Raw genomic sequence first — 13,801 nt, 5'->3', positions numbered from 1 at the left:
TCTGCGTTGGCACACTCTCTTCCGGAGCAGCTGAAAGGAGGGCCGTGCTCACCAGAGCAGGCCCGCATCCGCACGCCTCATGGTCCCGGCGGCCATCTTGGAGATCGGCAGGCGCTGTCGGCCGTGCCGCAGGAAACATCACAGCCCGGGAAGGAGACAGAGGACCGGGGACCCTCAAGATCTGCACCTCAGAGGGTGAGTGGACGTGTCCTTCTGCCATCCCCGGCCCCCCTGTGCACTGGTCCGTTGGGGATGGAGAGGTCGGGCGGCCATCTTGACCACCGGCCTCGGCCCGCGTCGCAGCCCGCAGCTGCATCTGGGGCTGTCGCCCAAAATACTCCCCGATATCGCGCTGGGGCGATGAGGGGCATGTAGGGGCTGCTGCCTTCGTTTTTTTTTGATTCTTCCCCATAGCTGGGAGCGGATGTCAGCCGATTTCGGGAACGCTAAGAGAGGAGCTGGAGAGAGCACGTCTTCACTCTCCCATAGCTGGCCACGCCCCTCAGCCCATTGATTTTAATAAGAATTGTGCAATGCTTCATTTTTCCCTGTGGTGGCGCTGCAGGGACATTTAACACTAGTGACTGGGTTCCTCCCTCAGCTTACTGCTGATTGCTGAGGGGCTTGTGATCAGCTCATCCGTCAGGAGACCCTTTTAACCAAAAAGGGTTGTCCAAAGTGGACCACCCCTTTTAAAGGAGTAGTTTTTGTTTTTTCCAAAAACATCACCCCTCTTGTCCATTGCTGTGTCTGGCATTGCACTTCGATCTGCATGTAAATGGGGCTGAGCTGCAATACCAGACACACCCCATGAACAAGAGGGGCGCTGTTTCTGAGAAAAGAGCAGAACTTTTTTTCTAATGTCATACAATTCCTTTATATGGCAACAAAGTGACTCTCATCATTGGAGTCCATAGGTTACTTTTCACCCAAAAAAATCACAAAAATTAAAATCTTACCGTGGTTTGAAGATGTCGGGCTTGTCGTATAGGATTCTAAAGTAGATTTCATGGGAAACAAATATTTAGGTTAATCTCATTCTGTTCCTCATGTATAAAAACAAACAAGCTGCTAGTGTTACCCGTGGCAACCAATTGAATTAAACATTCGGAAAATGGAAGTTGCGATCTGGTTGATATTGCAACTCCGGTTCATTGCATTAGCAGCCAATCGGATTCCAGCTTTCATTTTCTACAGGTAACTTATCCATTTTAGGCTTAAAGTGGTTTTGTATACATGAGGCCTAAAATATTTTTGCTTCAAAATGCAAAAAAATACAAGTATTGGTCTTTTAACAGAGAAGACCAACCCGATTTAATGGAATTTAGAAATTAATTTGTTGTAAAAGAGAAAAATTTATATGAAAAATAAGTGTATCGTTACCTTGGAAGTTTACCGTCCTGGAGAAAGTTTACGAGAGAGCTTCTTTCATTGCTATTGCTATGGAATAATTAGAGATATTATATCCATAGAGCTCACCATTAGTTATATTGGATATCTTGGTGATAATATCAACATTTATTTTTGAATTAAAAAAATTAGCAAAAGTTTTTTATTTTTGTGGGGGCCTGTGAGGGGTCTCTATATGACACTGACCGGGCTATCAGGTAAATTACTGTTATCCCAGTATAGGACAATTTTTGTAATATCTGGATTTCAAGACCATCAGGTTCCAAATAAGCAAATTTTTTTCAATAAAAAGTTGACTCCTATGGGCACATTTTTAAGGTGGATGATCACAAACTCTAAAAGAGGGTCACCCGGCAAAAGATTATGTGAGGCAGATCTATGAAGGTGCACATACATATCCGCATACTTGCCAATTTTTTGGAAAAGTCTGGGAAATTCCCAGAAATAGGAAAGATCTCCCAAAACAGCAGGAAAATTTCCCAGGTGCCCCGCGTCCCCATAACATACCACTGTCAATTCCTGCTGTCCTCGCTCCAGGGACTGAAGTCAGGATGTTGGCAGCAGGACAAAAACAAATCGAAGCAATGGAAGCTGCAGGTGTGCTCACCCAATAGGTAGTCCTGGGATCCTCCGTTGGAGTGCAGTCGGAAGAAGGGGGCTTGCAGGCAGGCATGGATCCAATGAATAGAAGAATTGTAGAAAAAAAATCCTCAGCACATCCACATTTAGAAAAATATAAAAGAGCTTTATTTCGACATAATCTAAAAGTCCATAAGACACAGGTAGGATGTGTTACCGCTAACGCGTTTCGAACAAAGTGTTCTTACTCATAGCATAATGTAACACACTTAGGACATGTGTTTTAAAATCAAGATCGACCAATCCTGTAACATTTAGGGTAAAAAAAGAACTACCACCCTTTTGAGGAACAAATTAATTAAGCTGCAGGTTTGCGGCAGCCACACCTGTACATAGAGGCTGGTACACAATAGTTTAGATGAAAAGATACGCGGTGTTGTACAAGTTTATTGGAACAAACCCATAGCACACATTGATTAACTGGAATAGAGGATAAGAAACATACAAAGAAATAACAAAAGTATATATACGGCATGAATGAATATTTAGTGAGAAAACGCATGCAAGGATATGAAGTTTCTACCATTCAATGCGTTAATTTTACTCCTTCCACCTTATTTTTCGTTTACAAAAAATTGTATTGAACGAAAAAGAGCAAGTTATTTGCTGTAGTAGAGAAAAGATTTTATATTCAAACAGCCTGGAGATATGGCCACTACATATTCATTCATGCCGTATATATACTTTTGTTATTTCTTTGTATGTTTCTTATCCTCTATTCCAGTTAATCAATGTGTGCTATGGGTTTCTTCCAATAAACTTGTACAACACCGAGTATCTTTTCATCTAAACTATTGAGTACCAGCCTCTATGTATAGGTGTGGCTGCCGCAAACCTGCAGCTTAATTAATTTGTTCCTCAAAAGGGTGGTAGTTCCTTTTTTACCCTAAGGGTATGTGCACACACACTAATTACGTCCGTAATTGACGGACGTATTTCGGCCGCAAGTCCCGGACCGAACACACTGCAGGGAGCCGGGCTCCTAGCATCATACTTATGTACGATGCTAGGAGTCCCTGCCTCTCCGTGGAACTACTGTCCCGTACTGAAAACATGATTACAGTACGGGACAGTTGTCCTGCAGCGAGGCAGGGACTCCTAGCATCGTACATAACTATGATGCTAGGAGCCCGGCTCCCTGCACTGTGTTCGGTCCGGGACTTGCGGCCGAAATACGTCCGTCAATTACGGACGTAATTAGTGTGTGTGCACATACCCTAAATGTTACAGGATTGGTCGATGTTTATTTGAAAACACATGTCCTAAGTGCGTTACATTATGCTATGAGTAAGAACACTTTGTTCGAAACGCGTTAGCGGTAACACATCCTACCTGTGTCTTATGGACTTTTAGATTATGTCGAAATAAAGCTCTTTTATATTTTTCTAAATGTGGATGTGCTGAGGATTTTTCTTCTACAATTCTTCTATATGTTGGCAGCAGGGCCTGGGAGTGAAGAAGACTGCAGGAACGAGGAGAGGTGAGGATCTGTATTTAGTGGGCAGGTCTGGTTTTCGGTCTGTAGGGGGTCTGCATTTATTTTGAGGTGTTATGTGGGGGAATATGTGCGCTATTTGTGATTTAAATGCTGTCGTTTAAAGGATTGTCTTAAATAAATGGGTAGGACAGAAGGAAAACATTTTGCTGCGCACACCGCTTGGCCTGTCTCTTTTCAGAATCTCCCTGATGTCCCTTCTTAAAAGATGGTAAGTGTGCACTTTAGATGACAGTTTACTGATCCTGATTATTTCCTGGGACCGGCCAGCTAATGTGTAGAAGGGCTCTTACCCCTACGACAAATGTCAGGGGGGAAAGAAGGATCGGACATGCCCTTTATTCCAGCGGGAGTAAAGCAGCTGCTAGAGGAGTCTGGCAGTATCTTAATCCCCTCTCCCTATTGAATGCACATGGATTCTCAGCCGATGTGTATAGTCAGGGAATCGGTAGGAATAGCTATCGGCCAAACAAGCATTGGACCAACCGCTATATAAGGCCGAATTCAGACGACCGTGGTATACTTCCGTGTGACGGCCGTTAAAACCACGGCTGCCACACGGACGCATGTATTTCAATGGGGCCGTTCACACGCCCGTTGTTTCAACGGACCATGTGAAGGGACCGTTGAAAAATAGAACATGTCCTATTTTGTTTCATTTTCACAAATCTCTCGCTAGACTCAAGTCTATGGGAATCTGTGAAAACGGGACCCGCATGGGGGCAACTCGGATGTTTTTCACATCCGATTTCCACCACGTTTGTCTCAATTTGGCCTAAAGTGTATGGCGATTCTAACACTGGGCTTGCAAAACTAGACCCTGCTGACTAAGAGTGATCATTTTCAAATTTTTCAGTAAAAAAAATTAAAAAATACTGAAAATTTAGGGTAACAATTTAGAATATATAATGGTCATCTATTAACTGTGGCCTTAAAGACCTGACACTCTATATAATGTAATTTTATTTTTTTATATCTTTGTGTTTTTTTTGTATTTTTTTTTTGTTAAAAAAAACGAAAAACTTTTAGTTATTAGAGGTTAATCTATAACTCCTGAAGAAATACACTTTCAACTCTTGTACCTTTTTTCATGGAAACCACAACAATCTAGTCAAAATATATGTTTGTCACGGTCGTATGTTAGTCTTTTGCTATATAAAATATGCATAGCACTACTATACAGGGGTAGACATGACCGATGGACAACCCACACATACTAATACAAAATCCTTCCGATAGTTGTGTATTTATTGTGTGTTATTTTGACCCGTTTGTCAGTGATCATGAAATATCGTAACAAAATAAAATGAATGCAATAAACATAATCAAGGATCGATGCACTGACCTATGTAACGTATATGGCATGGCGATATTTGGATGGCATCTGTTGCCCTTTATGGCAAACCTGCAATATGAAAAAAAGGTTTATTAACATCTCTTAGACTGTAGTACAGGGGTCAGCAACCTGTGGCACCAGTGCCAAAGCCGACACATGGGGCATGGTTTACTGGCACAATACCCTCTCCCAGTGTCCAGCGCCGGTGCGTGCTTGGCGGCACTGAACACAGGGAGAGAGAACAACACTACAATATGCACTTGGCGGCGCAGATCACCAGGAGAGATAGCAGTGCTTCATTGCTGAACATTTGACAAGCACACACTGCAGCAATGCTCTCTCCAGTTGTTCAGCTCCCCCAAATACATAATGAAGCGCTGCTCTCTCTGGGTGATCAGTGCCTTAAGGACGGAGTTCAGTAACCGCTCTGTAAAAGAAAAAGTTAGCAGCTCTCTCTCCTATGTGCACCCCCCCCAAGCTGGTGTTCAATAGTCGATTTCCTGTGTGCAGCACCCCCGCTATGTTGGTGTTCAGTAGTTGCGGTCTCTCCCATGTGCGAGATCCCCCCCTCCCACAAACTGGTGTTCAGTAGTCGCTCTCTTGTGTGCAGCGCCCACCAAGCCGGTGTTCAGTAGCCGCGGTCTCTCCTATATGCACTTAGCCCAAGCTGGTGTTCAGTAGTCCCACTCTCCTTTGTGCAGTGCCCCCCTCAAGCTGGTGTTCAGTAGCTGCGGTCCCTCCTATCTGCACCCCCCCCCCCACCACACCCCAGCTGGTGTTCAGTTGTATGCACCTCAGATGGATCATTTTGCAAAGAAAGCCAGGGACAAGGGTCATACTGAAATGTAAGCTTAATTAACTGATTCATTGTTTTATGTCACGTCGTATATGACTTTTACATTTGCATGGTACACTGAATACTTCCTCATTGATGTATCTTTTTTATCAGCACGCCTTAGAAAAAACGTTGCCTACTCCTGCTCTAGTTACTCAGCTAGGTTGATCCTTTTCCAGATACTGGTACAGGCTCTGTCACCAGATTATAAGTGCCCTGTCTCCTACATAATCTGATCGGCGCTGTAATGTAGATAACAGCAGTGGTTTTTATTTCGAAAAACAATCATTTTTGAGCAAGTTATGAGCAATTTTAGATTTAGTTTCTCAATAGACAACTTGACGTGTTTTTACTTTTGACCAACTGGGTGTTGTAAAGAAGTGTATGAGGCTGACCAATCAGTGACTAATCAGCCTCATACACTTCTCATCGTTACAGTGTGATTGTGCAGTGAAAGAAGCTGGGCTGGAACAATGAGAAGTGTATGACGCTGATTGGTCACTGATTGGTCAGCCTCATACACTTCTTTACAACACCCACTTGTTCAAAAGTAAAAACACACCCAGTTGTCTATTGAGAAATGAAATCTAAAATTGCTCATAACTTGCTAAAAAATGATCGTTTTTCAAAATAAAAACCACTGTTGTTATCTACATTACAGCGCCGATCAGATTGTGTAGGAGACAGGACACTTATAATGTGGGGACAGAGCCGCTTTAAAGAGGTTGTCTGGTTTTGATGCCTTTTTAGGGTTTATTAGGGAATTATGAGTTAATAGAGGACCTGTTCAGGACAGAGCAATTACAAAGAGCATCCCTCTCTTTGGGGTAACCAGTATATGTATGCATTACATGGACATCCACATAGACCTCATATGTCTGGAAACAGTCAGCAATCAGCTCAATAACATTTGATGTCTGTAGGTCAATCAGCTCTACCGCCTGTTCAGAAAACTACACCCTTTTGGTAGTAACTATAGTAACTAGTGACATAGATCCTATCTATCTATCTATCTATCTATCTATCTATCTATCTATCTATCTATCTATCTATCTATCTATCTATCTATCTATCTATCTATCTATCTATCCATCCATCCATCCATATCCCATCCATATATCTATCCATCCATCTCATATTCATCTCCCATACATATATCTATCCATCCATCTATCCATCCATATATCTATCCATCCATCTCATATTCATCTCCCATCCATATATCTATCCATCCATCTATCCATCCATATATCTATCCATCCATCTCATATTCATCTCCCATCCATTCATCTATCCATCCATCTCCTATCTATCCTTCTATCAACTATGCATTTTAGAAGTCCTCAACCTTTTGTATCTTGTGAGCCACAGGCAACCGTCATATTTCTTCAATTACAGAAGTGAAGAAAGTGGTACAGACGGTACTACATGCACCAAAAATGAGGTATTATTCTTCCTAAATTAGGACTTTTTCGAGTGTTACGATATGGCTGCAATATTGTCAATGTGGATGCCGTATGTTAGCCAGTGCATATGATCATGATTCATGACACCTATGGTGAGCCACACAGCTCGAGTGTCACAAACCCCACTGGTTGGAGACCACTGACCTATCTCTCTTTATATTGGGCTCTGTTCACATCTGCGTCCACATTTCTACTTATATCGGAAACCACGATGCAGTGCTGGATTCGTCCTATGACAGATGACAATGGCAACTGACATACCCTATTGATTTATAATGAGGTCTGTCGGGTATGGTCTTGGTGTCTATCATTTTCATGGAAAAAAATAGTGCTGAATTTAGGGCCATTTTTCCCATAAAAAATTAAGGAATCTGCGACTGAGGCTCTGACGCATCTGTGTAGAGAGCCTTAGTCTGTAAGTGGGCTGGGAGGATATATAGGGAATTATGTTACAGGCGATACATGCGCTGAACTCACCAGCTCAGTAGAAGACCAAAGCACAAACAGAAGAGCAGGATCCATTTTATGGAGCAAACAGCTGTAATAAATAAGATATCAAGTACATTAATTATATCAATCTGCAATGTTACCAGCAGTATAAAAACTAGCAGCAGAAGAAATCCCACAATCTCTGGATCCCTGATTAGTGTCTTGTCAAATTTATAACATTCTGACTGCCTGCAGCCACCACTAGGGGGAGCTTACTGCATACAACTAGAACTATGCAGTAAAACAGTATGTAGTTAGCTCCTGAGCTCCCCCTAGTGGAAACTGCAGGCAGACAAAATTAAACCAATTATCTGTATGGCTTTGTGAAGAGAAGCAGGGGATTTGGAGCTCTCTATCAGATAAACAGAGCCCTGACTGCTCTTAAAGGGGTTTTTCCATGAGAGACATTTATGAAATATCCACATGATACGTCTTAAACATCAGATAGATGCGGGACCCACCACTGGGACCCGCACCTATCTCTAGAATGGGGCCCCCTAAACCCTGTTCTGCTGCTCTGTGTTGCGGCAGAAGCAGGTGAATTCCAACCATGACTTAGGAAACAGCATAGCTCACTGAGCTATGCTGTTTCCATAAGTCCCATAGAACTAATTGGTAGTTACGGAAACAGCGTAGCTCGCAGGGGTGGGACCCGCATCTATCAGACATTTATGACATATGCTGTGGATATGTCATAAATGTCTCTGATAGGAAAACCCCTTTAAGATAAACCTGGACCTAAAAACGACATGATGCTACGGAGAGGACGTTCATGATTTAAGTCTTATTTGCATTAAAACCGTCTGATCCATACATAACCTCATCATGCAAAACACCTTTACCACAGACTGTGTACATTTGTTTATACAAGCTAAAACAATCCCATTCATAAGATGCCGACCAGCTTTAGGAGAAATGTTCGGCTCTGCTACATAGTGACATGAATTGGTGCCTCGATCACTTCAATTATTCTCAGTGAGAATTACGTTGTATCTTATGCTCCAGTCACCTCTAGAGCTGCATTCACCATTCTGCTGTCAAGCATTCAGAGATCACTTTCTGCTGGCATCACCTGCTGGTTTATTGACTGTGGAGAGCATTCTCTGTTTTATTGCATGGTGGGAAATGTAGCTTTTCCTAACTCAGTCTACTATACGGTGTATGGTAAATGCACCAGCATAGAGTATAATCTGTGGAACTGATGAAGCATTGGATTTCTTGGGACATATTGGGAGTTATACTTTTATGACACTGTGTGGAATTAACTTACCTTCTATTATGACTCATTGAATGTCCAGCCTAAAGCATAATCTGTGTATAATGAAAAGTTCGGCAACTTTCTAATGGACTTTGAGCAGAGATATTGAAAATAGTGACAAATTAAAACACACTGTCGGTGAATTGGAATATTTATTTTTTATCTTTTTGGCATTCTGGGTCTGGCATTCTGTCCGGGCCAGGCTTACCTCAACTGATTTTTATGCGGGACATTCCTCTCTGTATGTTGGCAGTGTAAAATGTATAGTCGAAAGTCCTTTAACCCTTCAAAAACATCAGTTACTTATTGAAATCTGTAAAAATTGTCAATTTTTCCACTTTGATGCCAACTTTCATGCCCAAAACCTGTTCGGGCCAGTCTGATCTCCACTTATTTTTATGCGGGACATTCCTCTCTGTATGTTGCTAGTGTGAAATAAGTGGGCCAAAGTGATTTAACCCTATAAATCACACTTTGTAGTGCCGCCTTTGATGCCTATTTTTGTCCTAGTTCTTTTTGTTTGCTGGGTTCACACCTGCGTTGGTGTGTTCCGCTGTTCTGCTCCGTCAGAGAAGCAGAACAAGGGAATGACGGAACCAACAGTGCATAACAGATACTGCCGGTTGCCGATGGAACCCATTGACTTTAATGGGTTCCGTCACCTTTCCATCAGGGGTGTCCGTGATTTTACCGGACACAATAGCGCAGTATGCTGCACTATTGTCCCCGGTAAACTCCGGCAAAACCTGCCGGATCTGCGATGGAAGCCCCTAACGGAGCCTCCGACGCAGATGTGAACAAAGCCTAAGAACCTGCTGAATAAGAAACCAACTTCAGCATCGTGAAAGCTGACGGACTTTCAGAGAGGGAGGTTAAATGGGATGAGGGGAGGAACTACTACTAATTGGAGGAAGTATTTAATAATGTAAAGTGGCGACGGCTGCATGAAGTAATAGCGAAACTGGGTTTCAAGGGAAATATTTTGCGCTAGATAAGACAAACCTATAAGGATCCAATAGTTAGGAGTTCATATACCTGGTTTCCTATATCCCCTTTTTTTTTTTTTTTTTTTTGCAAAAGGGGACAAGCCGGGGGTGATCCCTGTCACCTTTCCTGTTGCATATTGCGATTGAGCCTCTATGTATAGTTTAAATAGGAAAGGTAAAAGTTAAGCCAGCATTGTTCGTAGACTATTTCTTATGGAGATGTTGTTTTTAGAAAGACCAAATGTAAAGATTCTAAACTAAAAATCAAAATTTGTTACAAAACTTCAGTCATTTATCAGCGTATAACGTAAATCCAAATGATGTGGACTAGTTCAGACCCAAGGAAGATATTAAAAAATAAAACTGATCTGCATCTTGAAAAATTGTGTCTACCTAAAAATAAAGCTGGAGAATTTGATCTAATTTCAGGTTATACAATGAGGTCTGTATTTTGGGACAACGGAGTGGGTTAGAGAAACAAGTTTATTTCTCTAATTATGAGATTTTTCCAAATTGTTTTTAAAAATTGTCCACAGTAGGAGGGATGCAAAAAAAAAAACCCATTGCTCATCTCACAGATCCCCATCATTCCAGCGCCCACGCTTTCGGCCCCCCCCTTCCCCGCCATTGTGTATTGACATGTCTACATTCCTCCTATTTTGGCCAATTTTTTATTTGACGCACCACTTTTAGGACATGAGAAGAGCAACGGTTAACCATAAAAATTTATAATACAGGCGTTTCCTTTTATAGTATTGCTGTGGAAACAGATATCCCAAAGCTATGGTGTGCAACACACTACAATCAAATTATCTGATATTGTGCCAGTAAGGACCTGTTCACATCAAGTTTATGATGTACATTCAGCATGTACGCCAGGAAAGCGCCTCACGTGCATGGTAAACGTGACTGTAGTGCTCCGTTAGCACAATGGTGGCCAAAAGAGTGTCCTCGTGGTCTTAGTCGGGCAGATATACGTCGGTATACTTTTAAAAAAAATCTGGAATAGTGTAGTAGACTTTTAGCGTGGGAACCTATGGGTGACATGCCACTGTATGGTATACGTCACAGGCATCTGTTACATGTATACGTTATGAGCTTTCCATAGCTTTTTACATGACATATAGGTTAAATGGATGCCATAATAGTGTATGTTTAACGTACATGCATGTACATTTTAATGTAGGCCAAAAAGTCATGTGAATGGGACCTAATAAATCAAAAAGGAAAGAGTCTCTCCAGATAAGTTCATTTTATGAGATTATATTACCATTAAAACCGAAAAAAAATCAACGAGTTGCTGCAAATTGAAGACTATGATCATTTACCTACTATATAAAAATGTATAAGAAACTAAATATGAAGCGAGACCCAGTGAAATCGGAGAGGTTCCTTCTACTCTGTTTTACATAAAGAGTACTCAAGAATAGATCATTCATTCCCCATCTCTTTAGCTCCATAGCACAGGTGAAATACGGTTAGATTACGCAATCAGATCACGTCCCTCTTATATTAAAACGTTTACTTTCCAAAAGACGAGGAAACCCATTTTAGCAAGAAACTTAAAGCGGATCTGTCACTAGTTTAGAAACGCCCAATCTCCTAGTTAATCTAATAGGCGCTGACCCACTGATAATAATAGTGAAAATTGTGTCCCCAAAAAGTTTATGAGCTTTTTTTTTAAAATATGTAAATTAGGCTATACTAGATAAGTGGGAGGTAACAGCAGCGATTCTCCTGAGGTGGCGCTACTTCCCAGCCTCTGCCGCTGTCCTATCAGCATGAAGCTGCTTCACACAGTGTGAGAGACTGAGGCTGGAGGGAAGGGGGATCACTTCAAATAGCCATATCTCCGGCTGTGGACCACCTAGAACAGCGGCTCTGGTGGCATATGAAAGAGGAGATTCTAATCTGACACCATGGATCGCAGTTCTAGCTGTGACACAACTGGAGATATCACCAGTTGAAAACACAGTCAGGAATAGAAGCTGTATACTATAGGATCACGCTGTGTTGCTGGGCAGGGAAGGGGGAGAAGCTGTATGCTGATTGGACAGCGTCATCCAGAAAACATGACACCGTCCAGAGTGAACAGAAAGAGTCGCCTCCTATTTGATTTCAACTGTGTGAGGGAGGTCAATGTAGAAAAAAAAAGGGGTAGCCAGGTTAGAGAGGGGTCAGACTATATTGGTGGGGGGAGAAACAGAATGTGGGGAGAGGACTGGACAACAGGATAAGGAGATCCTTTCGTTACAAAACATCAGTGTAAATAAAAAGGAACGATTAATGTCAAATCACATTTCTGATAACAAAAGTGAAAAACTGACAGGCAAGTTAAAGTGTATGTTCACAAATGCCAGAAGTCTAGCAAGTAAAATGGGGGAGCTGGAGGCCTTGATACTGGAAGAAAATATAGATATAGTTGGTGTTGCTGAAACATGGCTGGACTCTTCACATGACTGGGCTGTAAATCTACAGGGTTTTACACTTTTTCGTAAAGACAGGACAAATAGGAAAGGTGGTGGTGTATGTCTGTATGTGAGAAGTGATATGAAGGCGAGTGTGAAAGAGACAATAGTGGGTGAATACTGTGAGGAGGTTGAAACCTTGTGGGTGGAACTAGAAAGGGAGGTAAACACTGAAAAAATTACTTTTGGTGTAATCTATAGACCCCCCAATATAACTGAGGAGATGGAAGTTCAGCTATATAAACAGATGGAGCGGGCTGCACAGGCGGGTACTGTAGTGATAATGGGAGATTTTAATTTCCGGGATATTAATTGGTGTCATGGTTCGGCTTCAACTGCAAAGGGGAGACATTTCCTCAACCTGTTGCAGGAAAATTTTATGGGCCAGTTTGTGGAAGACCCGACTAGAGGTGAAGCTCTGTTGGATCTGGTCATTTCTAATAATGCAGATCTTGTTGGGAATGTCAATGTTCGTGAAAACCTCGGTAACAGTGATCACAATATAGTTACATTTTACCTATACTGTAAAAAACAAACGCAGGCTGGGAGGGCAAAAACATTTAATTTTAAGAAAGCCAATTTCCCCAGGATGAGGGCTGCAATTCAGGATATGGACTGGGAAGAACTAATGTCAAATAATGGAACAAATGATAAATGGGAGATTTTCAAATCTACTTTGAGTTATTATAGTGCAAAATTTATTCCTACAGGTAATAAGTATAAACGACTCAAATTAAACCCCACATGGCTTACACCTTCTGTGAAAGGGGCAATACATGACAAAAAAAGGGCATTTAAAAAATACAAATCTGAGGGTACAGCTGTAGCCTTTGTAAAATATAAAGAGCTTAATAAAATCTGTAAAAATGTAATAAAATTAGCAAAAATACAAAATGAAAGGCAGGTGGCCAAGGATAGTAAAACAAATCCTAAAAAATTCTTCAAGCATATAAATGCAAAAAAGCCAAGGTCTGAACATGTAGGACCCCTAGATAATGGTAATGGGGAGTTGATCACAGGGGATCAAGAGAAGGCAGAGTTACTAAATGGGTTCTTTAGCTCTGTATATACAACAGAAGAAAGAGCAGCTGATGTAGCCGCTGCCAGTGCTGTTAATATATCGGCTGATATACTGAATTGGATGAATGTAGAGATGGTCCAAGCTAAATTAAATAAAATAAATGTGCACAAGGCTCCGGGACCAGATGGGTTACACCCTAGAATTCTTAAAGAGCTTAGTTCAGTTATTTCTGTCCCCCTTTTCATAATATTCAGAGAATCTCTAGTGACTGGTATAGTGCCAAGGGACTGGCGCAGGGCAAATGTGGTGCCTATTTTCAAAAAGGGCTCTAGGTCTTCCCCGGGTAATTATAGACCAGTAAGCTTAACATCCATCGTGGGGAAAATTTTTGAGGGGCT

At 41.7% G+C, this 13,801-nt stretch overlaps 1 protein-coding gene across 2 annotated transcripts in view; it reads right to left on the bottom strand.

The window, feature by feature from the left end:
- Positions 1 to 13,801, bottom strand: part of LOC142659054 (histo-blood group ABO system transferase-like) — a 37,867-nt gene that overhangs the window by 9,434 nt on the left and 14,632 nt on the right. The window contains exons 2-5 of one of the 2 annotated variants that reach the window (XM_075834768.1): positions 7,659 to 7,719; positions 4,890 to 4,949; positions 1,384 to 1,440; positions 960 to 995 (exon numbers count right to left, since the gene is read on the bottom strand). In XM_075834768.1, the coding sequence (XP_075690883.1) occupies positions 960 to 995; positions 1,384 to 1,440; positions 4,890 to 4,949; positions 7,659 to 7,719 (214 nt within the window). The remainder of the gene's footprint in view (positions 1 to 959; positions 996 to 1,383; positions 1,441 to 4,889; positions 4,950 to 7,658; positions 7,720 to 13,801) is intronic. The other variant, XM_075834769.1, reaches the window with a different exon arrangement.

The sequence above is a fragment of the Rhinoderma darwinii genome, chromosome 8 (assembly GCF_050947455.1).
Source record: "Rhinoderma darwinii isolate aRhiDar2 chromosome 8, aRhiDar2.hap1, whole genome shotgun sequence".
NCBI lineage: Eukaryota > Metazoa > Chordata > Amphibia > Anura > Rhinodermatidae > Rhinoderma > Rhinoderma darwinii.
The sequence above is the reverse complement of the archived record's forward strand: the minus strand, read 5'-3'. Positions and strand labels throughout refer to the sequence as shown.